The sequence below is a fragment of the Gossypium hirsutum genome, chromosome A13 (genome assembly GCF_007990345.1).
Source record: "Gossypium hirsutum isolate 1008001.06 chromosome A13, Gossypium_hirsutum_v2.1, whole genome shotgun sequence".
Taxonomy (NCBI): Eukaryota; Viridiplantae; Streptophyta; class Magnoliopsida; order Malvales; family Malvaceae; genus Gossypium; species Gossypium hirsutum.
The window spans coordinates 6,463,125-6,488,559 of NC_053436.1; the positions used below are offsets into that span (position 1 = coordinate 6,463,125).

General features: G+C 30.0%; 3 protein-coding genes across 5 annotated transcripts; 1 reads left to right on the plus strand and 2 right to left on the minus strand.

The window, feature by feature from the left end:
* Positions 1-9,465: 9,465 nt before the first annotated feature.
* LOC121212241 (dolichyl-diphosphooligosaccharide--protein glycosyltransferase 48 kDa subunit) lies at positions 9,466-13,207 on the minus strand. The gene is made up of 13 exons (XM_041084636.1): positions 12,696-13,207; positions 12,454-12,590; positions 12,233-12,358; positions 11,900-11,953; positions 11,682-11,795; positions 11,475-11,530; positions 11,316-11,357; positions 10,922-10,997; positions 10,754-10,825; positions 10,540-10,665; positions 10,336-10,440; positions 10,005-10,088; positions 9,466-9,714 (listed from the first exon to the last, which is right to left on the minus strand). Exons 1-13 carry the CDS (start codon positions 12,967-12,969, stop codon positions 9,667-9,669), a joined length of 1,314 nt encoding a protein of 437 aa, XP_040940570.1. The 5' UTR covers positions 12,970-13,207; the 3' UTR covers positions 9,466-9,666.
* A 1,440-nt stretch (positions 13,208-14,647) lies between these two features.
* LOC107894191 (deSI-like protein At4g17486) lies at positions 14,648-16,948 on the minus strand. 2 transcript variants are annotated; one of them, XM_016819418.2, is made up of 5 exons: positions 16,711-16,948; positions 16,560-16,624; positions 15,742-15,986; positions 15,375-15,662; positions 14,648-15,197 (listed from the first exon to the last, which is right to left on the minus strand). In XM_016819418.2, exons 3-5 carry the CDS (start codon positions 15,944-15,946, stop codon positions 14,956-14,958), a joined length of 735 nt encoding a protein of 244 aa, XP_016674907.1. In that variant the 5' UTR covers positions 15,947-15,986; positions 16,560-16,624; positions 16,711-16,948; the 3' UTR covers positions 14,648-14,955. The 2 variants fall into 2 exon arrangements, with proteins under 2 accessions (XP_016674907.1, XP_016674908.1); XM_016819419.1 differs by having other exon boundaries at positions 16,745-16,939.
* A 3,005-nt stretch (positions 16,949-19,953) lies between these two features.
* Positions 19,954-23,825, plus strand: LOC107894190 (dehydrodolichyl diphosphate synthase complex subunit nus1). Of its 2 annotated transcripts, none has more exons than XM_016819417.2 (8): positions 19,954-20,151; positions 20,262-20,315; positions 21,059-21,326; positions 21,420-21,481; positions 21,924-22,113; positions 22,210-22,306; positions 22,643-22,725; positions 23,455-23,825. In XM_016819417.2, the coding sequence occupies exons 1-8, from the start codon at positions 19,969-19,971 to the stop codon at positions 23,460-23,462; spliced, it is 945 nt and encodes a 314-aa protein (XP_016674906.1). In that variant the 5' UTR covers positions 19,954-19,968; the 3' UTR covers positions 23,463-23,825. The 2 variants fall into 2 exon arrangements, with proteins under 2 accessions (XP_016674906.1, XP_016674905.1); XM_016819416.2 differs by having other exon boundaries at positions 19,962-20,151; positions 22,207-22,306.
* The last annotated feature ends 1,610 nt before the right edge of the window (positions 23,826-25,435 follow it).

Here is a 25,435-nt window from a genome sequence, read left to right on the forward strand (position 1 = left end):
AAAATGTTTTGTTTTACTAAAATAGCGATTTTGGTCTACGAAATTCGAGAAAGCGGGTTCAGGAGTTGGTTACTACGAGGAAGGATTAACACCTTCGTAACGCCAAAAATTGGTACCTAATCGATTAATTAACGTCTTAATGTCGAAAGCTGAAAAGATTTTAAAATAAATTTTAAAATATGATCCATTCTAATGAATGCTAACTTTAAAAATGCCTGAATTATGTTGAAACAAGCATCAAAGACTTACTCGTTTTGAGATAGTAAGGTATCACATCCAGTAAGTTAGGACGCAACATTTAAATCTTCAGGAGCAAGTTTGCCTTAAATCTTTATCGAAAGTTTGTGTATTTTGAAATCTAAAAGGATATTCGGCTTTTTCGATTTAACAAGAAAATCGAAGCCCAGTAAGTTAGGGTACGATTTCTTGAATTCTCGAAACGCGAAATATTGTCTTACTTCGAATAAAACAAATGCAACATTTAGCAATGTGCGTTTATTTTGTTTGGAGTAAAATGAAATGATCTATGTTGGATAAATATATGGTCTTTGAAGTGATTTTAATGAAATGAAAATGAATGACGATATCGAACATGGCATAATAATTTGAGAATAAACATTACAATAGTGAATCATAAAAGCATGAAAATATGAATAAAGAATTAAAACACAATGGCAATAATCATACAACACAAGTAATTTTGACACCAACATTAACAATCAAACAGAAATGAAATGAATGATAAAACAATTCTAAATGGATAATAGGTACAATTCTAAATGGATAATAGGTAGGGAAAACTAGTTTAAAATAGATACTATAAAAAAACGATTTAAAATAAATGGGGGTAAAACAATTAAAAATCATTAATATTCAAGATAACAAAATAATATATAGGTCAACTTAAAATAAATAATTTATAAAACATTTGAAAATAACATGAAGGAATTTTACATAAATAATATATGAAAAGTAAATTTAAAATAAATAATATATATATAAACAATTTAATATAAGTAATATATGAAATCTTAGAATAAATAATAATAAAGAGGTTTACAATACCTAATAAAACAATTAAAATAATTAGCAGGTGAAATAATGTGATTAAATGACATATAGGAAACTTAAAACAAGTATTATATATAAATTAGTGTAGAATAAATGGTATATGTATAAAACTTCAAATTATAATACGTATGATAATTTAAAATAAATAATACATAAAAAATTTAAAAGAATAATACTTTAAAATGTGCAAAACTAACTCAAAATGCATAATAATGAAGTGATTTAAAATAAACAGTATATGAAAACAAACTTAAAAAAATAAAACTAAAACAATTCCTAAAAAAAACTGAATAAATAAATAAATTAATTAATTAACAGATTAGGACTAGGCCGAAATCGAGTTAAAATTTAAGGTACGAGTTGTAAATAAAAAAAACTATCAAGGATCGAAATGAAACGTGCTTGAAAACTAAGGGATCGAATGGGAAGATATTCCTAGCCCTTATACACTGCGTTTTGCTCGTCTGCCTCTTCAAATGGTCCGAGGACCAAATTGAAACAAAGATAAAATCCTGGGGCAAAAATCAAAATAAAAGGTAACATGGGACCCCAATGAAACACGCTACAAAAGCGGAGGGATCTATTGCGCAAATAGACCATTAGGTTAAAAATGCGCGGATGCGGGTTCCCGTGGATGCGGGTTGGGTCATGTGGGTTGTAGATGGTCGTTTTGGTGCAACGAGGGCCGAATCTTGGGCGTCGTGTGTGCCGAGGAGGCACTTAGGGTGTGCGGCGCTAGGGGAAACTAGGGTTTCCTGCTAGCTGAGACTAGTTTGGGCATTGGGCTAGTGTAATTGGGTATCAATTTTGTAATTTGGACTTTTATACATGGGGATTTTTTATTTATTTATGTGTTTGGGTCTTCTGGTAGGCTGGACAAATTTGGGCCCGTACACCAGTCATAAGTTTTAAGTAGTAGGGACTAAATTGAAAGAATTTCAAAATTAGGATTTTGTGATGAAATTAGGGAGTTGAAATTAGTTTAAAGTGAGAATTGAATGAAAATATGGAATTAGTTTTGAGAAAATAAAGTTAGTATTGGTTAGGGATTAAATTGGAATTTAGGTAAAAGTTGTGTATAAATTGAAATATTGAATGTAGAATTGTGTTGTATTGATAAATTTTAATTGTTTCGATTTTCATAGCTAACGTTGAGCCGGAGACCTCGGCTAAGAAAGGAAAGGAAAAAGTTGACGAGGAGTAACTCGGGAGATTACGGTTTGTATTTCTATAATCCGAATCTAATAATTAATTGCTGTAATTATTATTTAATGTGTATGGTAAGTGAATTGAGGTGAGTACTTGATATTATGGTATTGAATTGAGTTGAATTAAATTCATGAGTATATGTGATTATTTGATATTGAATTGAATGTATGTGAATTTATGATTGGTGTAGATTTTGATTGAAATTGAAAAGTGAATTGAAGAACCCTATTAATTGTATCGGGCTGAGTCAGATATAGTTGGCATGTCATAGGATGGGAAGTGTTTAGGGATACTATGACCACGAGCCGATGAGACACTAAGTGTCACTCTATTATTTCGAATTATGCAATGAGGCACTGGGTGCCATACTGATGTGTTTTGGTTGGATCCATGTATCCGCCAAAGTCCGAGTCGTGTTAATAGGGGTAAATAAATGAGTTGGTAATAAGATTGATATTGGATGTGAATTTGAAAATTGATATTGAATTGAATTGTGCAAAAGAAATGCATGAACCAAGGTTCATGAAAAGAGAATTGTTATTGCCAATTGATATATGAATTCAAAGTGAGAAAGCTATTGATGAAAAATGAAAGCAATAATAGATGAATTGATTTATTGATTAGTTAATGTTTATGTATGGTTAAAGTGTATATTTTATACAATGTTATTTATTTAAAGTATTCGGATTATAAAAGTACGATTGAGTTTATACTCAGTGTACGATTAGTTTTCCGTGCGCAGGCTAGGTTAAAGTTTAAACGTTGAATCAACATCCAAGGCCGATCCCGAACTCATTGTGGTGAAGTACATTTCTTTTTGGTAAATGGCATGTACGTAGGATGTTGAATTTGTCATTTTGGGATATGGATGTAAATGTTGTTATAATATGATAAGAGTTGAAAATATATATATGTGAACATATATTCTATGTTTAAGAAATTAAGTGATGTGTTTTGGTTGAAATTGGCATAAATTTAGGAATAGTTTAAATGATGTTTAATTGAATTGTTTAGATATTATATGTGAATTACCTATAAGAGTATATTGGTTAAGTACTTAGAATGATTAATTTGACATGTTTTGCATGTATTTGTATGTGTTTTGGATTAGTTGAATGATTGGTTTTTGAATTGTTTGTTATTCAAGATTTGCAGTGTTGGTAAACTTGATGTATAAGGCTCATTTTGAGTCCACACGACCTAGCACACAGGCATGTGACCAGACCGTGTGAGACACACGGCTTATACTTGGGCGTGTGTGCCCTACACCTAGGAAAAATTTTAAGATTTCACGAAAAATTCTCTGAGTTTCCGATTGAGTCCAGATTTGTTTTAGACATGTGATTTGGGTTTCGAGAGCTCAATAAAGAGACATTATGATTAAGGGCCTCTTCTGTAGTGCTTAAAAAAACCACTTCTGGCTTCAAAAGTATTTTTGGAAGAAAAGTTGTGTGAAACAAGCTGCTTTTGGTTGAAATTTTTTACTTTTTAGAAGTGTTTTTCAAAAGGACTTCTGAAAAGGAGAAGCTAAAATTTTTAGCTTTTCCTCTCCTAAAAGCACTTTTAGTGCTTAATTAAATTTTCACCCCTCCAATAACATAGTACTTTCCTTTTTTTTCTTGGTGCTTAATTACAAATGTGTTAAATTCATTAATTAAAAATAAAAAAATATTTTTAAAATAATAATTAAAAATATTTAATGGTTATATTTAAATATTTAAAATATAGTTTATATATTCTAATGAAATTTTATGAATAATTAATATTTATTACTTAAAAATATTTAAAATTTATATTTCATATATTAAAATATTAACAACAAGTTATAATAATTTTTTTATATTCTTACTAAAATATAATAATATTAACTAATTTAAATATTATTTAAATGCTTATTTATTACTTGATAATAACATGCCTAAAATGGACATTTTATTTCTCAAAAGCACTTTTTGACAACAATGCTAAACACTCAAATATTAAACCAAACTTTTCAAAAGCACTTCTCAAAAGTATTTTTTCCACAGCACTTTTCAAAAATATTGCCAAACTAGCCCTAAATTATTATATGTATATTATATTATTATATGATTATTCGTATTTGTTCTGAAATGTTCGGTAATACTCCGTAATCCTATTCTAGCGACGGATTAGGGTTAAGGGGTGTTACAACGGACTTCGTCCTACTGATTTGGAGGGTAATCCCAAATAGATTTTCAAAGTCTCAGATCATGCTTTAAAGAAGAAGCATCAAATTCCTTTGTTTCGACTCTTAACACCTTACGAGGATGTTTAGTAACTTAAGAAGACTCGATATCTTATTCAGGAGCTTGGGAAGACTCGGTATCTCGTTTAGGATCTTGAGATTAAGAAGACTTGTTATCTCATTCAAGAGTTTGGGAAGACTCGATGTCGCGTTCAGGAGCTTGGGATTTAGAATACCTGATATCTTGTTCAAGAGATTAAAAAGATCCGGTATTTGATTTTTCTCCACCAATAATAGAAGGTTGAGGAACCAATTGATCATTATTGCTTTCTAACACCCTTTTCTTGAAAAAAATATTCGATTTTTTTATTGACCATAATTTAATTGAAACCTGAGGATTGTAATAATATATTAAACAATAACATAATAGGAAAAAGAAAAAAATAAGTCAAATAAATAAAGAACATACTTTATATAAAATTATTTATTGAGAGATCTTTTGCATAAGGAGTCAAAAGGGAGATAATTTGTATTTTTTTTACTCTGTGCTCTCAGTCTCGGCATCAAACTCTGTTTTTTTTCTCTCGACTGTGTCAATATCGTACCAGATGAAGATAATTTCTTAGCAAGACATACAAATCAAAATATAAGAAAGTCACTAACCTAATATGTATGACTATGTGCCAAATCAATTAACTTTGGAATTTGGCTTTAAAGTCCATATTAGACCTCTAAGTTTAGTCTTTTAAGGCCCATCATATATTAATATTTGATTATTATTAAAGTTATATAATTAAAAATTGAAAAATACTTTGTTAATATAAAGTATAACTTTATGACTTAATGGGACAAATTATATAAAATACAATTTGACCAGGGGGAGAATGTTATACAATGTAGGCACAAAATTTTTAGAATAATTTATATATAAATTTCAAAAATCTAAAAATTTCAAAAGGATTGTTGGGATCGACCCAATTAAGCAACAAGTAAAAAAAGAAAGCGGAATAAATTGATAAATTGAACACACAAGTTTAACGTGAAAAAACCCTTCCAAAGAGGATAAAAAACCACGGGCATAATTTTACTATAATAGCAAAAGAATGAATAGTATAAAAAATGGAGATAAAAACTAAACCTCGAAAACCCAAAACAAAGAACCCTCAAAACGTAAACACAAAATTCTCTAAATGTGTTATGAGTTCTAATATCTAACATGTGTATTTTCTAATGTTGTAAAAGAGCCTATTTACAGGCTAAATTTATAGGTCAAATAAGAATAAAATAATCTAAACTAATCAGTGTTTGATTGAAACAAATAAATAAAGTTTAACTAGAAGATTATTTCTCAAATTTGACTGAAATAGGAATCATACTTAACAAATCTCTACCTTGACTCATATTTCTACAACGTCATATTTGCCAAAGCCTGCCACGAGCCTATCTTGAACTATGCAGGAAATTAACTAAGTCGAATCTGTGCTTAGAAACTGGAAGACTTCTAGCTTTCGACTTGTACATTGCCAAATCAAAACTAACTTGGATTTGATTTTCACGAACACAATGCCCTAACTTTTCAAAACCTGCATCCAAAAGAGAATCTTTCTTCAACGAAATGGTCATACCTTTTTGCCTCCTATGACCAAGTTGCCTCCGCTTTAAATGAGTTGAATTTAACTCCGTAATGGATGAAGGACGTCCAATTTCACTTATCACTATAGAACCTTCCAGAATATAACAACTGCCGGTTCTTTTACCTTTTAACAAAACGAGAGCTTCACGAGATACTTTAATGTTGCTCGATTCGATGTTGATTCCGCATCCTTTCAAGTCTAAAATACTCAAGGAGATAAGATTCTTTCGTAAATCAGGTACATACTTGACATCTAAGAGTGTCCTAATCGTCCCATTGTATATTCTAATTTTAACAGTACCAATACCAATTACCTTACTAGATGAATCGTTTCCCATGCGTACAACTCCACCTTCAACCAAACTGTATGTAGAGAACCATTCTCTATTGTGACACATATGGAAAGAACATCCCGAATTTAGGATCCACTCGGATGTGAGCTTGGAGTTATCGCTCATTGACACTAACAAGAAATCATTACCACTTTCATCGGCCAAATTAGCACCAGCTACATCTTTTTCACTACTCTCAGCAGTATTTCGCAGTTTATAATAATTTGTTTTAAAATGACCTAACTTTTTACAATAGCGACACCTTTTGTCTCGTTTCTTTGATACTAGCAAAACAGAAACTTGCCTATCTGCCTTGCTATCCAAACGAAACTCATTGTCAAGTTTGTCTCTACTTAACAAATGACCCTTCACATCTTCGAATGAGTGTTTGTCTCTGCCATAAATTAGGGTCTCCCTAAAAGACTTGTATGAAGGGGGTAAATAGCACAATAATAGCATAGCTTGATCTTCATCGTCAATATGAACCTTAATATTCTTTAAATCATTTAAAAGAGTAATGAATTGACTGATGTGATCTTTAAGAAGCTCACCTTCGTTCATGCGAAACGTAAATAGACGTTGTTTCAACACTAAACGGTTATCCAGAGACTTAGTCGAATAAAGAGTTTCTAACCTTTTCCACAAGGCGGATGAGGTCTTCTTCATCAATACCTCCTGCAATACCGTATTGGCGAGGCACAATTGGATTGTAGACAAGGCCTTTTCATCAAGCTCTTCCCTTTTTGTTTGATTTAGATTCTCAGGTTTTTTCCCGGTAACAACCTTTTCAAGCCAGTTTGAACTAGAATTGCCATCATCCGAACTTGCCATATATCGAAATTTGTCTCACCATCGAACTTCTCAATTTCAAACATTATTGCTGTCATCTTTGAACGGGCTGATATATGAAAATTGAACTAGCTCTGATACCACTTGTTGGGATCGACCAGATTAAACAACAAGTAAAAAAAATAGCGGAATAAATTAAGAAATTGAACACATAAATTTAACGTGAAAAAATCCCTCTAAAGAGGAAAAAAAACCACAGATAAAAATAATTTTACTATAATAGAAAAAGAACTAACAATACAAAATATGGAGAGAAAAACTAAACTCCGAAAATCCAAAAATAAAGAACCATCAAAACGTAAACACAAAATTCTCTAAATGTATTATGAGTTCTAATATCTAATGGGTGTATTTTCTAAAGTTGTAAAAGAGCTTATTTATAGACTAAATTCATAGGTCAAATAATAATGAAATAATCTAAACTAATTAGTGTTTGATTGGAACAAATAAACAAAGGTTAACTAGAATATTATTTCTCAAATTTGACTGAAATAAGAGTCATACTTAACAAGAATGACCACTCTGCGCCCCCTCGGATCCCTAGTGCAATATACTCCCTTAATAAATAATAAAAGAAATAAAGTTAATAACAATAAAACAAGAAATAAATATTTCTGACTTGTTTAAAGATATTTTATGAACATATATTAAATATTTTTCTAATATATCAAAATATGTCAATAAGTTTTCAGTAGAAAAAGGATAAATCGATGCCATCACAAAGCTCCTTTTTAAGTTGATGGCACCATCCTTCTCTATGGTAACAGATTTTCAAAAACCCACCATCACTTCCTAATTACGTCTTAATTGCATATTGCTTCCTTTTACAACCGAATATGAACTCAATTAAAAATATGTACACAACTTTTAAAGCATAAGTAATACATTAAAAAGGTAACTTAATTCATTTTAGAAATAAAATAAAATAAATTCTCCTAATTATTTGAACTTTGAGTGACTAACACAACCAAAATCAAATCAATAGACTTATTTACATTTTTTAATTACTATTGTTTTTCAAAAAAAGAAAAAAGAAAAGAGCTGTTAAATTTTTTTTTAATTTTAAAGTCCGTTTGTTTACACGTAAAAAAATTTACAAAAAATATTTTCTACATTTTTCTGTGTTTGTTTAACAGAAATTTGACCAACGGAAAATGACTTACAGGTCAAGATAAAATAAGCTCATTTTTCTGTAAAATGACTTAACCTTTTGAAAAACGTAAGTCATTTTTCGAAAAAGAACTCATCAATAGATAAATTTATTTTTATATAAAAATTAAATTAAATCAAACTTAATATTATTATATTGATAATAAATTTTATTTTTATTTTTAAAAATATTTAAAATACTATATTTTTTAATATTATTAAACATACATATTTAATTATTTATATTTAGTCATATAATAAATTATTTAATATTTCAATTTTATTTTAATAATAAATTTTAAAAATAATAATTTTAAATAATATTATTCAAAAATATTCAATATTAATATTTTAATAATAAATATTTATTACAATTATAACTATATTAATAATAAATATTTTGTAATATAAAAGTTAAAATATATTATAAGTTTATGTATACTTCACAGATTTATAATTTAATCTTCTTATTTTTATTTTCAAGAATTTAATCCATTTAATTTTCAAATTTGAAAATCAAGTCTAATTATTAACATCGTTAAATTTTTTTGTCAATTTTGTTAATGTCACATTTTTAAATAAAAAATTCACACTTAATAGTCATGTAATTAAAAAATGACGTAATAAATCTGAATTTAACATAATATTTTTTATATATGCAAAAACAATGTAAAAACTAAAATTACAGATAAAAATAAATTCAATTAAACAATAAAAACATAAGAAAATCTCAAATATATATTTATTTAATTAAAAACAACTTTTATGAAATATTTTTAATAAATTTATCAAACAACAAAAAATATTTTACACAGATTCATTCAAACACCAAAAAATATTAAAATTTTCAGAAAAACAAATCATTTTCCAAAAATCATTTTACGAAAGTTATTTTCCAAAAATCATTTTACGAAAATTATTTTCAATGAAACAACAGTACCTTATATTTCTTATATTTCTTTTGCCCAGACCCTGTAGTAAAGTCAAATACATCCAGGGTTAAAATAAAGTAGATGTAACTGCGAAGGCACCTTCTATATCCACTCAAAATCATAGTGCATCAAAATCCATTTTTGGAGATCTGTTAGGGTTTGATTTTCATCATTGAAACTAAAACTCAAAGTCTTAACATTTCTACGATACATTTATGACTACCATTGTTGGCTAGAAATTGTAATCCCACCGTCCAAGGCAAAGCATACTAGATATGCCACACTTTACTTGTTATATAGATGAACAAAAGAAAAGATGAAGAATCCTGCCATCTGCATCAAAAACCCATACCAATAAGTTAAAATATATCACCCGCCATTTCTTTCAAGGGAGGAAACCCCAAAGACTCTTCATTTTTCTTAAAGCACTCATGTTTGATGCTTCATCTCCATCACATATTTAGATACCCAGACCATTAAGTATGATCCTCCTAATACATGGAAGAACTTAAAAAAACAAAAAAGTAGGCATATCTATGACGGACATATATCCATATTTGACACTTATTTTTTGAATCCGGATCATATAGAAGAAGTTTGAAAGGAGAGTGTAAGAGTCTTACCGTAGAAAATGCAGCTCCGTAGTAGGGATAAGCAGTTGGTATGAATCTTTCATATTCATTGTGTCTATATGGTCTGACTGGAATCTGCAAAATTCAAAGTTTTGATAGTTTATTTGTAAATAAAAAATTCCATGAGATGTGATAAACCCCAAAAGCAATTACAAAAAACAATATTAGTTAGATGAAAATAACTAGACATAAATCACTATCAGTCACTCTCCTATACTGATTTTTGAGAACTATTTCTATTGCAAGTTTCTTCCAGATAACTAGTAAGAGAAGTCTCAAAGGAGAAATCGTATCCAGAATCATGAGAAACAAAATACAATACCTGCTTTGAAAGGGATAAGCTTGTATACCCAAGCTTTTGGTACTCAACCTTGAACTGGAAAACACCATAAACATCTGGAACCTTAAATGACGCAGAATAGAGACCCTGCAGTACAAGAATGGACCAGTATTTTATGTGGATGACTTCTTACTAAGAGAAGGGTGATTTCACAAACTACATAATCTAAAGAGGCAAATAAAAAACCTTTTTGTCATTCGACAAAGTTTTCAAAATATAGGGGCTCATCATGTAAAACTGGACTTGGACATCGTCAGTAATGTATGGCTCCCAGCTAGTTCCAGACCACTCATAGATCTCAACTGAGTATTCCTTCATAAAATCACATCCATTTCTTTTCAGTTAAATTTCTGCAAAATGGTTTTTACATTAAACAAAACATACAGGGAGGAAGAATTACCAACTCATCATTAATCCTGTACAAAGCAGGTTCATCTGTTTCTACGACTTTGTGGTGTTTTACATTCACAGCCTAAAGTCAAAATGAGTTAAATCAGCACCACATATACCCATAATTTTTTTACAAGAAACAGATATTTACAATGACAAAGTTGATCAATATGCCTACCTTAAGATGACCTCTTTCATGGAAAATCCATTTGCTAAGTTCGGTCAAAAATTGCTCATTACCTGATTTCTCATATCTGCCATCAGAAAGAACATTTTTCACAAGCACGTCAGTTAGTAAACAACAACTAGCATGCACTTAAGTGCAAGGGCAAAGGCATAAAATTGCGTATAAACTTGGAAATGCATCTGGTTCCCTCCTTCAAGGAATAAGAAGATACATATAAAGGATAAAGGTTTAACATGGACTTCAGTTGATGGTTTCAGGACCTAAAAACTTGTTTAGCTTTAGCTGTTTCCTTCTATGTATTGAAAATCAGTTGCTGCTGACTTGTTTTAACATTTCCAAGGTCTTATATTGAAAGGGAAGTTTAGAGAGTTAGAATTTCACTCACTTGGTTGAGCTCCCAGATTTCTGGACACCAGATCTAAAAAATCTGAAAATATTTTAACAATTTATCAAGACATGTGACATGTTTATAAAGTTTAAAAACAAAAGGAAACAAATTCATCAAGGAAGCTCGGTTAACTTGAAATGTTAATATACCACATACCGATTGCTGAACATACTTAGTGAACCAGTAATCAGAATTCGTGCATTGTTCCTTGCCTACAAAATAAAATTAAAAAAAAAGAAAAAAGAAAAGCCATCACAGAAAAATAAGATTCTTTTATTCATGCAAAACTAATTTAAAATAAGATGGAACAGACAGAGGTACATGATCTGGACGTGCAGAAGATATATGAACAGTTGTTTGTACCTGGACAACTGAAACCAAGGAGATTGCAGAACCCGTCAATGATGCTGGAGTTGACAGCTTGGATAAGGGATTAGCTGAATAGGCAGATGGAGAAGCTGAGAGAACCTTTAACACCTAAACATAGGGCACATTTTAAAGGGATCAAAAAGAAGCTTCTGGTTTTAATAATTGAAATACATGTTCCTTAAATTCTTTGAAACCGGATGCAGGCAGCTTACCAAGCTATTGACAGGATTCAGTGAATGGCCAATGCCCTGGAAAAGTACAGGAACCTGTGGCAAATTTATTAAAACTATTGTCACTGTAATCACAACCACTGAATAACATACATTGAGCTTCGAACAACTTATCAGAATTCAATATAAGCCAGTAAAATGTGTGGCTAGCTCATATATCAGAGAAATAACAAGTATTACAACCTAAAAAACGGCTAAAGAAAAGTGAACTGATATGTACTACCTTATAATGATCAGAACAACCTCGAATTAGCAGATCAAGACCAATACCCTAATGAGCAGAGTAAGACTGAAAATGCAGGCATTAATACTTACCTCAATTTTCTTGCTTCCTATAATCACATCAGATTTAATAAAATCATCAGATGCAATCAAAGTATGATCTCCTTCTGTTTCCGAAACTGCATAGCCAGTGTGATCGATAACCATAGCCGAAGGATCCTACTCATCGAACAAGGAAAGATTCTATACACAATAAAGTTAAGCAATAACATAACACGAAAGCATCAAATTAGAGAATACAAACAACATCTGACCTCATCGAAATCAACTCCACATTCGGTGGCAACTTCCCGGATCAAATCAGAAGCATTAACATCCGCCGCAATAATTAAATCATGACCAGAATCAACAAAATTGATAATGGCAGCAACATCAACAGATCCTCCAAATCCTATTTAAAACAAAACAATATTAATTACTACTTCAACGAAAAACGCGTTAACAAAACAAAGAAGAGCAAATGACAATAATTCATTTAAAATGTGAAATAACTGACGTTCAACAGAGGGGCAGAATAGGATCAAGGCATCGTAGAGATACTGGCCGTAGCGCTGCAAGGCGATCTTAGGATCGTCGGCGAGTTTGAAGTCAAGGTCAAAGCCGCGTAATTTGAGAGAGTTGAAGTATGAGGAGTGGGACGACTTGACGGCGAAATCGTCGAGGAGAACCAGGACTCGGCGATCGGTAGGAGTCTCGGGAGAGAAAGAATTGCATAGAAATGGAAGAAGGATCGAGATCGAAGCAACAAAAATCACCCAAAATTTGCCCATTTTTGGGGATTAGGGTTTTAGAGTTGAAATGACTGAGGATTTGGGAGACTCAAGGTATCTACTATGTAATATCACACTAGTATTCCCCACTGAGCGAGCCGGCCCTTGAAGTACGTTATAGATGTATATGGTCCGAATCGGATCCCTCGGTCGAAACTTGATTTTACAACGGTTAAAAAGCGTTTACCATCGAAATTGAAATTATGATTTGGGTTAAAAAATATTTCTCGAATTCAATGGTAAATACAAGTTCATGTCAATTCAAACATTTGGTTGATGGTTCGATATTCGCTCTAGAATAATTTTAAAATTTATAATTAGTATCTACCTTTTTAATGGATTTACCAAATACAAATGATTAATCATTAAACTCACTTTAGTGGTTATCTTAGAAAAGTAAAAATAAATAAATAAAGAAACAAAAAGTAAAATTAATTACAACTTACAATAAGAAAAGTGAATAAGGCTAAATTTAAAATAAATTTAGCATAATATGTTTAATAAACTAAATAAATTTATGAGAAAAGAATATCGTAATTTTACTTTGTCATCGATTAAAATGATCTTTTATATTTTTCGATAATGTTGTCCTCTGAATATAACTTGAAAATTCCTCTTTGAGAAACCAATACTTAATAATCTCTATTTTTTGTAGTATTATTTAGATGCTAGTTGTTTGAAAATTCTTTAGTGCCGAACAATATTGTTTGAATCGGACTAGTTAGTTGGACTGATTGAACTGGACAAAAATCGGTTGAACTAGGCTATTGGTTTGTAATTTTTTTTTTTATTTTCAAAAAATTTAATATTTTTTAATCAGACTGGTTGGACCAATAAACCAATAGCCTGATTAGTTCAGCCACAGCTCCATTTAAAAAAAATTGGTGTTCAATGCTATTTATAATAATAAATCTTAATTTTAATTGGTATATAATTGTAACACTAATTAAATGAAAATTAATTTAAAATAATATATACTAATAATTAATTAACATACTTAATTGTGTAGTGTTGAATCTAATAAAAAATTTTATGTGAAAAATAAAAATTGTTATTAATAAGATTTTTTCTATTATTAATAATTAATAATATTTATTTTTAATACAGTTAAATTAAACTTCAACTCAATTATATAGTTGGTTAAAATTCTATTATTTAAATAAAAAATATTTTTATTATTTTGAACAATAAATTGAGTTGGCCTGATGTTAAAAAATAAGTCAAAATCCAGCTCAACGTAGGCTAGACTAACCTAGTTGTACAGATCCCTCGACACATTAATACTTCTAATTTCGTTGTTTAGTTTAAATTTTTTATATTTTATATACTAATTTTTTTAATAAAATATTTTGGTAGAAAATAATAAAATATCATAAATATATATATCAAGTATCTATGAATATATTTATATGGAAATATAAATTTTAAAATAATTAAGTATAATTATGAATTTCAATTCTTATATTTTACAAAAACTAAGAAGCTGCTCACTATATTATAATTTATTAAAATTAATCAGCTAATTTAGTCATTAGTAAACAGATGAACTTTAGCTATTTTTGCTAATACATTCCATATAAATTAGAGAACTGTTGGTTCTACTACATAAATTATTAAGCTGTTGATTTTAAGTTTTGCGATTAATAGTGTTATCCAATTGGATTAACTTTCTCGTAAATTATGAAAATTGCTCAATGCCTTCTAAACAATTAACCGGAAAAAGTCCGGTGGCTCAGTTGTTTCCGTACAGACTTTGCATGGGCAACATCTGCAACACCAGAATCAATCAGACATAATAAATACATTAACATCAACAACAAGCTACTCCACAAGCGTAGTTAAGAATGCAGGGAAGGAAAAGAGCAAACTTGTAAAGATTTTGCCCCTTCAAGCGACTTGGATGATCCGGTGCTTCAACACCATGAAGGGGACAAACAACATTACGTTTTCACCGTGGAAAAGAGATAATGAAGTTATAAGCCTGTCTTACAGTTGCTTCAACGTGCAGCTTTTCGATCGCTTCAGTTCCCATGGCGGTAAACAGCCTTTATAGTGAGAGTGCAAAAAGAGTGAAGACATTGATACTTCCCTCTGAGGTATTGAGATCGACGATAGGCAACTAAACGCACTTCTCAGCCTCTTCTTTTCATTATCAGCTTGGAAGTTGGGATCATGGCGGACCGCAGTAGCTTTGAGTGCCTCCGGAAGTATGCAGTTACATAATGAACCTACAAAGAAGATAAATGGGCGTTGAAGTAGCGTTCAGTACTTCAGTGCGTGTCTTAAAGCATCGGAAGTGAAGTTAGGGACAGTGATGAACTAAATGACATCGATACTTAGGAATCCAAGAAAAGCTAGACCTAAAAGAACTTTAAGCTCAATAAAGCACATATGGGCTATAATACCAATTCTTGCAAGTCGATTGACCCATTTTGGCATCCGGTTCCCGGTTAACTTGTAACATATATCCTCGCAGAAATGGTTGCAGTTCTTAAAAATCAAGTGGTATGTATCACCATTGTAACTCCCAGATTGCCGTTCTATGAACTCTCTTAGCTGGGCAGGGTCCAAGCATGTAATCCCCATGAAAATTGATTTCCTAAACTTGAAGCCAGGGCACCGTCGAGGTTCGACCTCAAAGACACCGCTTGTTGGGTAGTCATGAGCTCCAAAGGCATACTCTACACCATGAACTGTAAAGCAATGCAATGAACTGTCAAATGTGCTTCGATTTTCATGAAAATTGCTCTCAAGGAAAGAAACTCATCTAACCTTCCACTCCAGAGTGAAATATACCAAGACCTGCCCAATAAACATAGCCATTAGCATTTGTCAAGTCATAGACATTTAGGTAAACCGGAGCTTCACACGAACTGCAGCCCGCGGACTTTACTTTCGGAAACATGCAAAAGTTAGCGGCTGGATTCCGAGACCGAAGAGACTTAATCGAGTGACTGCCGTTCTTTGGTTTCATCATCAATGATACCGGAAAAACTCAGTTAATACCTATCTCCAGCCTGCGAAAGATCAATATAGGATCACACATATATTATGCACAGATAGTTACACATTTGCAAAAGGGATTTTAGTTCATAAAATTCAGTCTCGTTGTAGAATACTTGTTCAATAGGATCCAATAATCTCTCATCGAGATATTAAAACTATGTTGCACAAACTTTTTATTTTTCTTGAAGTATTCGTGTCCAACATTCATATCCAGCATATGGATACGGAAATATGCTTTCAAGGATCCTTAAAATACCTGAAAATCCTTACAAAATTCAAATTATAGACTCATATCCGACACTCACACCCAAGTCCCAGCAACGTAGTATTAAAATACTTAGTTGAATGCAACAACCAAAATAATAATTAGTCTAAAAATATATATACAATCCCCAAGTTAGAAACCCAGACTCCTTAGCAAATTAGACATGTCAATTTTGACTGGAACCTGAAAACCTGAATTGATAAACTTGAATCCGACCTTGACACTACTTGATTTGATCATGACAAGCCAGCAACTCAAATCAGAATTGACCTGAACTTAAAATGATGTAATAATAGAGTAATCTACCAAGTAAACTTACATAAAGTTACTCTGAGGAGCAGTGTAGGTATAGTTCCAGGTAAAGATGCCAAAAGAAATCAACAACTGCAAAAAAGGAACATGAGAAAATGAGCCAAACCCATGTAAGAAAACATCCAAAATAAGCACACATTGTAGGGGAAAAAATGTACCAAATTGAACACAATGATATCATGGGGCTCTCACCCATCAGTGGCCAAAATGCAGGGCAAAGATATTGTGATTTCCCAGAGTTAAAGAAAGGAGCTGAGAGTGAAGGAGCCTGTGCTATGGCTGATAGCCTGAAAACCCACACATTTGACTCTGTTTGTTCTGCTTTTTGTTTTGTTTGTCTGTTCCTTTTTTTACTGACAACAATGAAAGCTGGAGCTGGAGTAAAGAATCAAGCTCTTCTTTCTTGGAAGACTGATTGAGAATTATAATTATATTAAGTAAAGAACAAAGGGTTAATTTAACTGTAAGTCCTTAAACATGCTTAAATTCTAAATTAGTCACCAAACTTTGAAATATCAAATCAAACTGTAAACATGTATGTACTTATATACTGTTTAAATATGATATGTTAAAATAAAAAGAAATACTCCTCTTATATTTTAATAATAATGTCTAATTTTTAACAAGTTACATTTTATCCATCTATAGAATAGATATACATGTGTTACAATAATTTGATTCACGTATTTTAAAAATGTTTCACATCATATTCAAATTGATATTTAACATCTGAACTGATGGTTAGGTTGACGAAAGAACATTATTGATATAATATTGATTCTCTAAGGACTTAATTATAATGTTTTGAAGCTTTAAAACCAATTGAAAATTTCAAAAAATAGTTTAGGATTGTTTGACGTAATTAATCCCAAAAGTTAACAGTAAACTTGTAGTAAAATCATGTTTTGTTAAAGAGAGGAAAAGGAAAAGTTAAAAAGAAAAATGTGGGACTGGTATGCTTAATTGCTTATTGACTCACTTTAGACTTCAAAAAATTAATAAAGAAAAGAGAATATAAAAGAAAAAAAATCTGTACAAATTATTTATTTATTGGGGGTAATTATTACTATTTAAATAAATTATTTGAAATAATACGGAAAAATATTAAAATTTAAATAGTATTAAAAACTATTTTATATGAGATGATCATGTATGTTAATTAAAATATATTTAATTTTTATTAATATTTTAATAAAAATATAAATATATATTAAAAATTATTTAATGTGTGATAAAATTATTAAAGTTAAGAAAGTATTGTAAAAAATAATATATATTTTTTAATTTTCATGTAAAATTTATAAATATACTAAAATTTAAATAGCATTAAATTCTTTTTTGTACTAATAATATATATAAGTTATAAAATAAATAAATTTATATAAAGTTTAAGCCAAAAATTAATAATATAAGTTCTATATTAGAAAATTATTTAATTTCAGTCAAATAATGCTTAAATAAATTAAAATATTATATAAAATATAAAATTTAGACACTATTCAGACAATCATTATAGTTTTAATAAATTATTTAAAATATTTAAATTTGGTGGATTATTTTCAACTTTAACTATAGTTGATGATATCGTTTAAATATATATATATAATATTTATATTTAAAAGATATTTTTATAAGAATTTTTTAAGAAAAAATAGATTATTGTATATGATCGCTAGTTGTGATTATATTATTTTACGATTTATGATAAGATTTTATTTTTAAATTTAAATTATAATTTAATGCGTAATGTTTAAATATATTTATTATTTAAAATATTATTACTAAAGAAAATTATATTTAAAATTTAATTTAAAATACGAGACTCACTTTAAATGTAATTAAAAAATTAAATATTTTAGAACATTAAAAAACTATCTTACAACTGAAAATTTTTATATATATTTTCGTACCTTCTTTTATATAATATATATGATATATATATATATATAATATGTTTCTCATAATAAAAGCTTTGATCAAATTCAGAATTGAGTTGAATCGAATTTTATTTTAGAGAATAAACTATCTTAAATATTTATTTATCTTATTATATAAAATATTTAATTGAGTTAGTGTTACAAATTATAAAACACTAACTTGATTAATAAAAGACTAAAAATCAATATTTTCTAAAAAGTAAAAATATATTTATAAAAATATATTTACCCTTTTATATTTTAAAATTTTAAACTCAAAATAATTTGAAAAAAAAACCTGATAGAATTTAAATTTAAGATACTAAAAAAAAGACTTCATTAAAATTTAAAAAAATTAAATTGTAAACTGGCACAATTATATATATATATAATTTCTTTTAACTGTTGGTCAACTGTTCCCCACTTCCCCTACTGTTTTAAGTTGCAAGATTATTTTCTCCTTTCCTTGTGACATGCCACCTTTTATTTTATCAAAAAGAGAAAGAGACTAAATTACTATCTAGTTTAATCATTTAATTTAAAAATAATTAAAAGTAACACAGAAAATTTATAGTTACGATAATACATCATCTAGATTAAAGGTGATCATAGGCCTAATTAGACTTAAGCATGATATTGATTGCTTTATATTTGTCCAAGTTTTGCTCAATTTCAAATATAAGCTTAAAATTTTGTTCAAATTCACTCATGTTTACAAAAGATTAATCTAAACTCATTTTAAGCCCACACATTTTATTTTATTTTAATATTTAATAATTTTATACAATTTTTAGTTATTAAAATTTTTTTATATAATCATCTTAACATTATTTTAATGTTTATATTAGAGAAATATTATATATTTAGTATAATCTTTTTTTAATGTATTCTAAATTACATAATATATAAAAATAACACAATATATAGTATTATAAACTTAAAGCGGTAATGTTCAAGTCCGAAACCAACTCATATTTTAAATAGGCTTAATAGTTTTGCCCAAACTTATTTTTCGAGTCTAATATTTTTGTTTAAACTCTTCTAAATTTCGAACAAGCCTTCAAGTCTAAATAGATAGCTTAATCTATGAACAGGTCTAATCTAGATTTATTCTTGAGTCATTCAATCTGATTCATTAAGTGTGACCAATGTAGTTCAATTTGGAATAATATTTTTTAAGTTTAATTTTGTTATTAATGAATCTATTTTAATTTAGTCATTTTTAATATAAAATAAAGATTAAAAATTATATATAAATTTTAAAAATTCACTTTGATAATAATTATTTTTGTAATGTGTAAAAAATAAATACAAATATTTAATTTTATATTAAACTGAATAGAATTATTTATGTATATAATATATATTCGTAAGCTAATTGAATAATAGTTTTCATATATAATACATATTTAATTTTAAGAAAAACTAGATGGAGAAGATTTACCTATAGTATATTTTAACAAAAAATAAAATAAAATAAAGAACACCAAGGCAAAAACAATGTTTTTCATTAGTTCTTTCTTACACGTTTCTGTTCACCAAGTCACAGTTTTTAAACTGCTTCCTCTCTACTTTCCGTCCTCTTTTCCGATCTCCAAAATTTATTTTAATCTGTTCTTCTTCTTTTTTTCTTTTTCTTTTTTTAATTTCTCGAAACCCCTTTTTTCTCGATTATGTTTAAATGTAAGTTGTTATTCCACTTCCTCAAGCGGTTCCCTTCCCTATCAAACAATTTACTTTTCTTTTTCTTTTCTTTTCTTTTTGTTTACTGATTGGGTTTTCTTCGTTTTCAGAGATCAATGGATTTCGCCAAGCTAAAGCGGATGTTGTGTTACTGGATTCATCAAGTACGTGATGTCTGATGTTGGGTTTTTCTTTTCTTTTGAAAATGTTTCACTCTTGAATTTTCAGTAAATAATTTATATGCAATAATTACTCGTGGATTGTTGAATACCCAATACTTTCTAATTGTTTAATGTTATGAATTGTTTACGTTGGATGGGATTTTAGCTCTGCTCGGACTGACTGTAAGTGTCCAATGGGGTATGGTGTTTATACTAGTTTGGAGTTAGGAGTTTGGGGACGGTTCAGGGCCATAAGACCGAATAGTGTTGGAAGTATGGTGGAAAAGGGGTGAAGTTTGTAGGAGAAGATGGGTTCGTTTTGGTGTTCATGAAATCCCAAAAATGGGGTTCTTCCATGTTGGAAAGTGAGAGAAGGGTGGGTCCTCTCTTTCTTTAAGTGCGCCTCTTGCTATTATGCCTTATTACTTATAGGTGGCGACATGGTATATGGAGGATGTGATAGATGAGACTTAGAGGTATTTATGTATAAACATATGGTTAGATTTCTTAAAGTTTTCAGAGGATTTCTAGAGTTCATATCCCTATATCCATTTGTTGGAAGAATAAAGAGACCGAATAATTTAGTGAATTAATGTTTTTTTTCAGTGGAATTTAATTTTTAACTAAGGGTTTTAAAGATTACTAGTGATGGATTTGCTGTTGAATTATCATGGCTGATGTGGTGAGTGAAGTTTATCTCTTTGAATTAAATTAGATTTTCATTTTGGGTTTAAGGTTTTGTGCAGATTGTGAATATCCTACTTCGGTTAACCTGGCATCTCTTACATTTTACTATCCACTTATTCTACTTTGCGATCAATATTGCAAATGCGCTCGAAAGCCATCTTATATCCAAGGGATTACTTAGGAGATACAAATCCCTCCATATATCCAAGCTTCAGTATCTGGCTATTGTGATAGAAAGCGAAGATTGCCGAACTTCGAATGTTATCGAGCTTTTGCAATGGCTGGCAGATCTTGGTGTCAAACATGTTTGCCTTTATGATAAGGAAGGTAAGAATTCTGGATTCAAACTGTTGCTAGATTGATTGGGTGAAGATGTATCCGCATTTTTTGTGGTATTGGATACTGGTTTTTCTGTTGTAGGAATACTGAAGAAATCAAAGGACTTCATCTTGGAGAAGTTCGATGGTGCAACATTGTTTCAGGTACTATCCTTTCTGCTTGTGGCCGAATTAGAGTTTTTCATAGTTCACCGTGACTAGATAACGTCATATACTCGGATAGAAATTGGCTAAAAGGCTGTCAGTAGCCAAAATCAAACTATCATGTGGCTCTGCATCGAATTTGATCTTTTATAATTTAAGGCTCTTTATGGTAGTATGCAATCAAATATTGTATTTACATTACTAAACCTTGAGACTCCTATAAAAAGTATGATACAATGTATTGGTCTCATTCTCGACTGCTTGTACATGTTTTATTTTGTTTTGTTTTTTCACAAAACCTTAGTGTATGGAGCTATTCTATGCACCATATCTCCGCTTAGGGTCCAATTATGTGTTGAGTCATTGGATTATTTTTGTGACGTAAATTGATACAAGTAGAACGGTATCGAATGTGCTAAACTACTAGCAAACTTTTGCTCAGGAAAATGATGTGCTACTAGATCAACCACTTATGACTCTGGAGTTTGCATCGTTTTCCGATGGGAAAGAAGCGGTGGCAAAAGCAGCTAATGTACTTTTTATGAAGTACTTGAAATCAGGTTCCACCAGCTCATATCAGGGAGAGCAAATCTTCACCGAATCTCAAATGGGGGAGGCACTCAAAACCGTTGGTTTGTGTTACTTGTCTGATCTACTCGGTATTCATTATCATCAGTCTTGCTTGCTATGTTAATTTGACTTTTGGTAATTGATTTCTCTTCAAGTAGGCGGCAACGGGCCAGAACCTGATCTTTTATTAGTATATGGACCTGCCAGGTGCCACTTAGGTTTCCCTGCCTGGAGAATTCGATATACCGAGATTCAGTGAGTATTCTCTTGACCTAAATTCTTCAGAATCAAGGAAAATACCTTGTTGTTTCGTCATCTGCCAAAGGTGATAATTCGGGATTCTGATGAAAGACTTTACAACTTTCTAAATGGTCCATTCTTCTGTATACCACACAGCAAAAGCTAATTCACGCTTAGAGAATTTTCAAAATTCTGTCTTGAGTGCTGATTGCCGATGTAGTGTTTGCGTAGATTCCACTTTGTTAAGAGCTGAAAGTTAACAGTAACCGCCATACTTTAGACCCTTTTTTCGTGTGAATAAATCTGCTATAATGCACTGAGTTATGTATTTCTTGTCATTCTCTTTTGCAGACATATGGGACCCTTGAAGTCTATGAAATATGGGTCACTAATTAAGGCAATTTACAAATTCACAATGGTGCAGCAAAACTACGGTAAGTAGTTTAGCATTTGACTTGCACTCCCTGTTTTTCTCAAGTACCAATATGCAAGTTAAAGTTTGGAAAAAGAACGAACCAAAATGTTTTTGATAGTAAAAGAAGAAAGGAAAGGGAAGGCAATGGAGTGGGGCAGGACGGGGGTAGATATTGCCAAATCTACCACCGCTCCACTATTGGCATGTTTTGCCCCCTGCTTTGGTGAGTGTTTAAAATTGATTGTTGCTACCAATTCCATGGATTTTGGTTACATCTATAACCACTCCACCCCATCCATTTGATTTATTAGCTCTTTCTAAAAAGTTTTGTGTGCATTTGACAGAGAAAAATTTATAAATATTTCACTTAAATATTTTAAATTTTATTGTATAGGGTAAGCTAATTGATAGAAATACTCCATACCCGTCTTAAAAAAAGAAACAAAAAAGTTTTAAAATCCATTGGAGAGTTGGGGTTTTCCCATCCCTCCTGCTACTATCTGTAAAGCTCCAAGTTTGTTTCTCTCTGTTCTATCATAATCTGCTTCACAGGTAGTGTTGTTCAAGAACTAACCTAGTTGTCCTTTTATTTAATTAATAACTGAGCTATTCAAATCAATCTAATGATATGATTTTGTGTTGATGAAACTGGTAAGAGGTTCTTGGTAATGTTTTTGGCAAATAAATGTGATTAAAAAACAATTTACATAATGGTGAATCTGATCCTGAATTTTTCATATTCCGACAGGCAAATGAGAGGCTGCAATTGAAGATCATTTTCCTAGACAAATTGAGCCATAAACTATATATAGAATAAGTTTTACTGTTTCAAGTTTGGTCAGCATTAACTTAAACATGATCTATATACAACATAAATAGCTGATAATTTTCTAGATGCAGTAAAGCATTTTCTCCAGAGTTATTTATTTGTAGAATCATCAGTGTTTGTTAGTTACAGTAGAACTTTTATTATTATTATTATTATTATGGCCCAATCTGGTGATTCTATGTATGGAAAAACTGTGAACTTGAGAAATATCAAGTGGAAATCAAATGAAACCTTCATTCATGGAGGTTAATAAGGCAAAAAGAAAATATATGTGACCTAAGATTCTTCCATTTTGGTTTTTCATATTTTATAATTTAGTCTAAACCAACCAGTGAAGAATTAAGCAACAATTTTCAGTCATCCTTTAATTGTGATATTAGTGTAGAGAAAACTAAAGAAAATCATTGACCATCAACAGAGATTAGGAACAATCAGGAGCAGATCATATCTCAGTTTAGCACTAATTAGTGACTAAAATATTGCACATATATTTTTATCAAACATTCCCTCAACATATGAATTTCCAGGGTTTATATAGTGATTGCTTTGAGAAAATTAAAAAAAGTGTCTTCTTAACGGTTTGTGAAAGTGTTGACTCATATTTTTGGTTAAAAATATTTAATGGTGATTGTATAAATGACTTAATTTGAATGATGTAATTTAATGATCTAAAATGTAGATTACCCTATATTTTTATTAGTATTTAAATTTTTTCCAGATATAAAAATATTTACTTTATGTTATAAAAAATAAAATTTATTATAAGTTAAATAAATTTATTCAATTTTATTAGAATAATTAGGATTTTTAATGGAAAATTTATTAATTCGTTCAATGAATGAGAACATATAATTTGAGAAAAAAAACACCCGACAGTGAAGGACAAGCTCCATCAACACAACAAAGGCTTCAGCTTTAGTATGAAAAGAACATTATGGTACGCTAACAACTAGCTCTGTCACAACTCAAATACGACATATCCGGAGTGATTGCAAACACTTAACACGACAAGAAAATCAACTCAGATGGTCCAAAGCGATAGACAAAATCCGCAATAGAACCAAATATTCACCAAATTAGAGAGGACGACAACAAAGCCATCTCTAAAATCATTTGCAGAAGTAAGACTACATGCATAAGCAATATTAAAAAACTTGTACAAAATAAGATAAAAATTTTCAAAAGTGAAGTATTAGTAAACAATGTAAAATAAACAAAAAAACATATAATACTTAAAACAACACGGTCCAAAAAAACTCATAAAATTATTTATTATTATAAAATATTCTCAAAATAGAAATAAATTAAAAAGTCAATGAAAAGCCACCATTCTGAGTATTTACGACCAACCCACCTTCCAAGAGAAATTGTTAGTTGTCGGTAGAGGTTTAGCTACAACAGGTTTCATTATCTATCCTTCATAACTTGTTAAGATAGTGAATATATCCCTAAAATGAAGGCGGAGTGAACAAGGAGAACAAAGAAAGAGAGGGTTAGTGGGAGGAAGGTAGAAAAATATGAATAAAAACAAGAAAGAAAAGAAAAGAAAAAAATAGAATTTTTTTTTGAAAAATTAAGATTTTTAAATTTGTGAATTACACACTTGAACCAAAATTGATTTGAATAATATGATTGGAATTAATTTTTTATTTTATTGTTGAGACTTATTCATCGATTTTTCTTATTGTAAGTTAATATTAGATATTAAACACCTCATTAAGTTAACATCATGAATCAATTCAGTTTAATGACGAAAATTTGAACCTTAATCATGGATGTAATTACGAGCTACCCACGGTTGACTTCAGCTTCTAAAAAGCATGATAAATAAACATAAATGATCTCAAGTGTCAATAGGCCCAGTACCATTACCATCATTCAGTCTGTTGTAGCTTCTCGG

Coding starts and splice junctions, on each gene's coding strand:
- LOC121212241 (XM_041084636.1), bottom strand. CDS start 12,969: ATGGGCAAATTTTGGGTGATTTTTGTTGCTTCGATCTCGATCCTTCTT. Junction 10,998..11,315: donor AAATCTGGGAGCTCAACCAA/GTGAGTGAAATT, acceptor TTCTGATGGCAG/ATATGAGAAATCAGGTAATG. Junction 10,441..10,539: donor CTTTGTCGAATGACAAAAAG/GTTTTTTATTTG, acceptor CTTGTACTGCAG/GGTCTCTATTCTGCGTCATT.
- LOC107894191 (XM_016819418.2), bottom strand. CDS start 15,946: ATGATGAAACCAAAGAACGGCAGTCACTCGATTAAGTCTCTTCGGTCT. Junction 15,663..15,741: donor ATTTCACTCTGGAGTGGAAG/GTTAGATGAGTT, acceptor ATTGCTTTACAG/TTCATGGTGTAGAGTATGCC. Junction 15,198..15,374: donor CAATCGACTTGCAAGAATTG/GTATTATAGCCC, acceptor TCTTCTTTGTAG/GTTCATTATGTAACTGCATA.
- LOC107894190 (XM_016819416.2), top strand. CDS start 19,969: ATGTTTTTCATTAGTTCTTTCTTACACGTTTCTGTTCACCAAGTCACA. Junction 20,152..20,261: donor TTTCTCGATTATGTTTAAAT/GTAAGTTGTTAT, acceptor CTTCGTTTTCAG/AGATCAATGGATTTCGCCAA. Junction 20,316..21,058: donor TGTGTTACTGGATTCATCAA/GTACGTGATGTC, acceptor GGTTTTGTGCAG/ATTGTGAATATCCTACTTCG.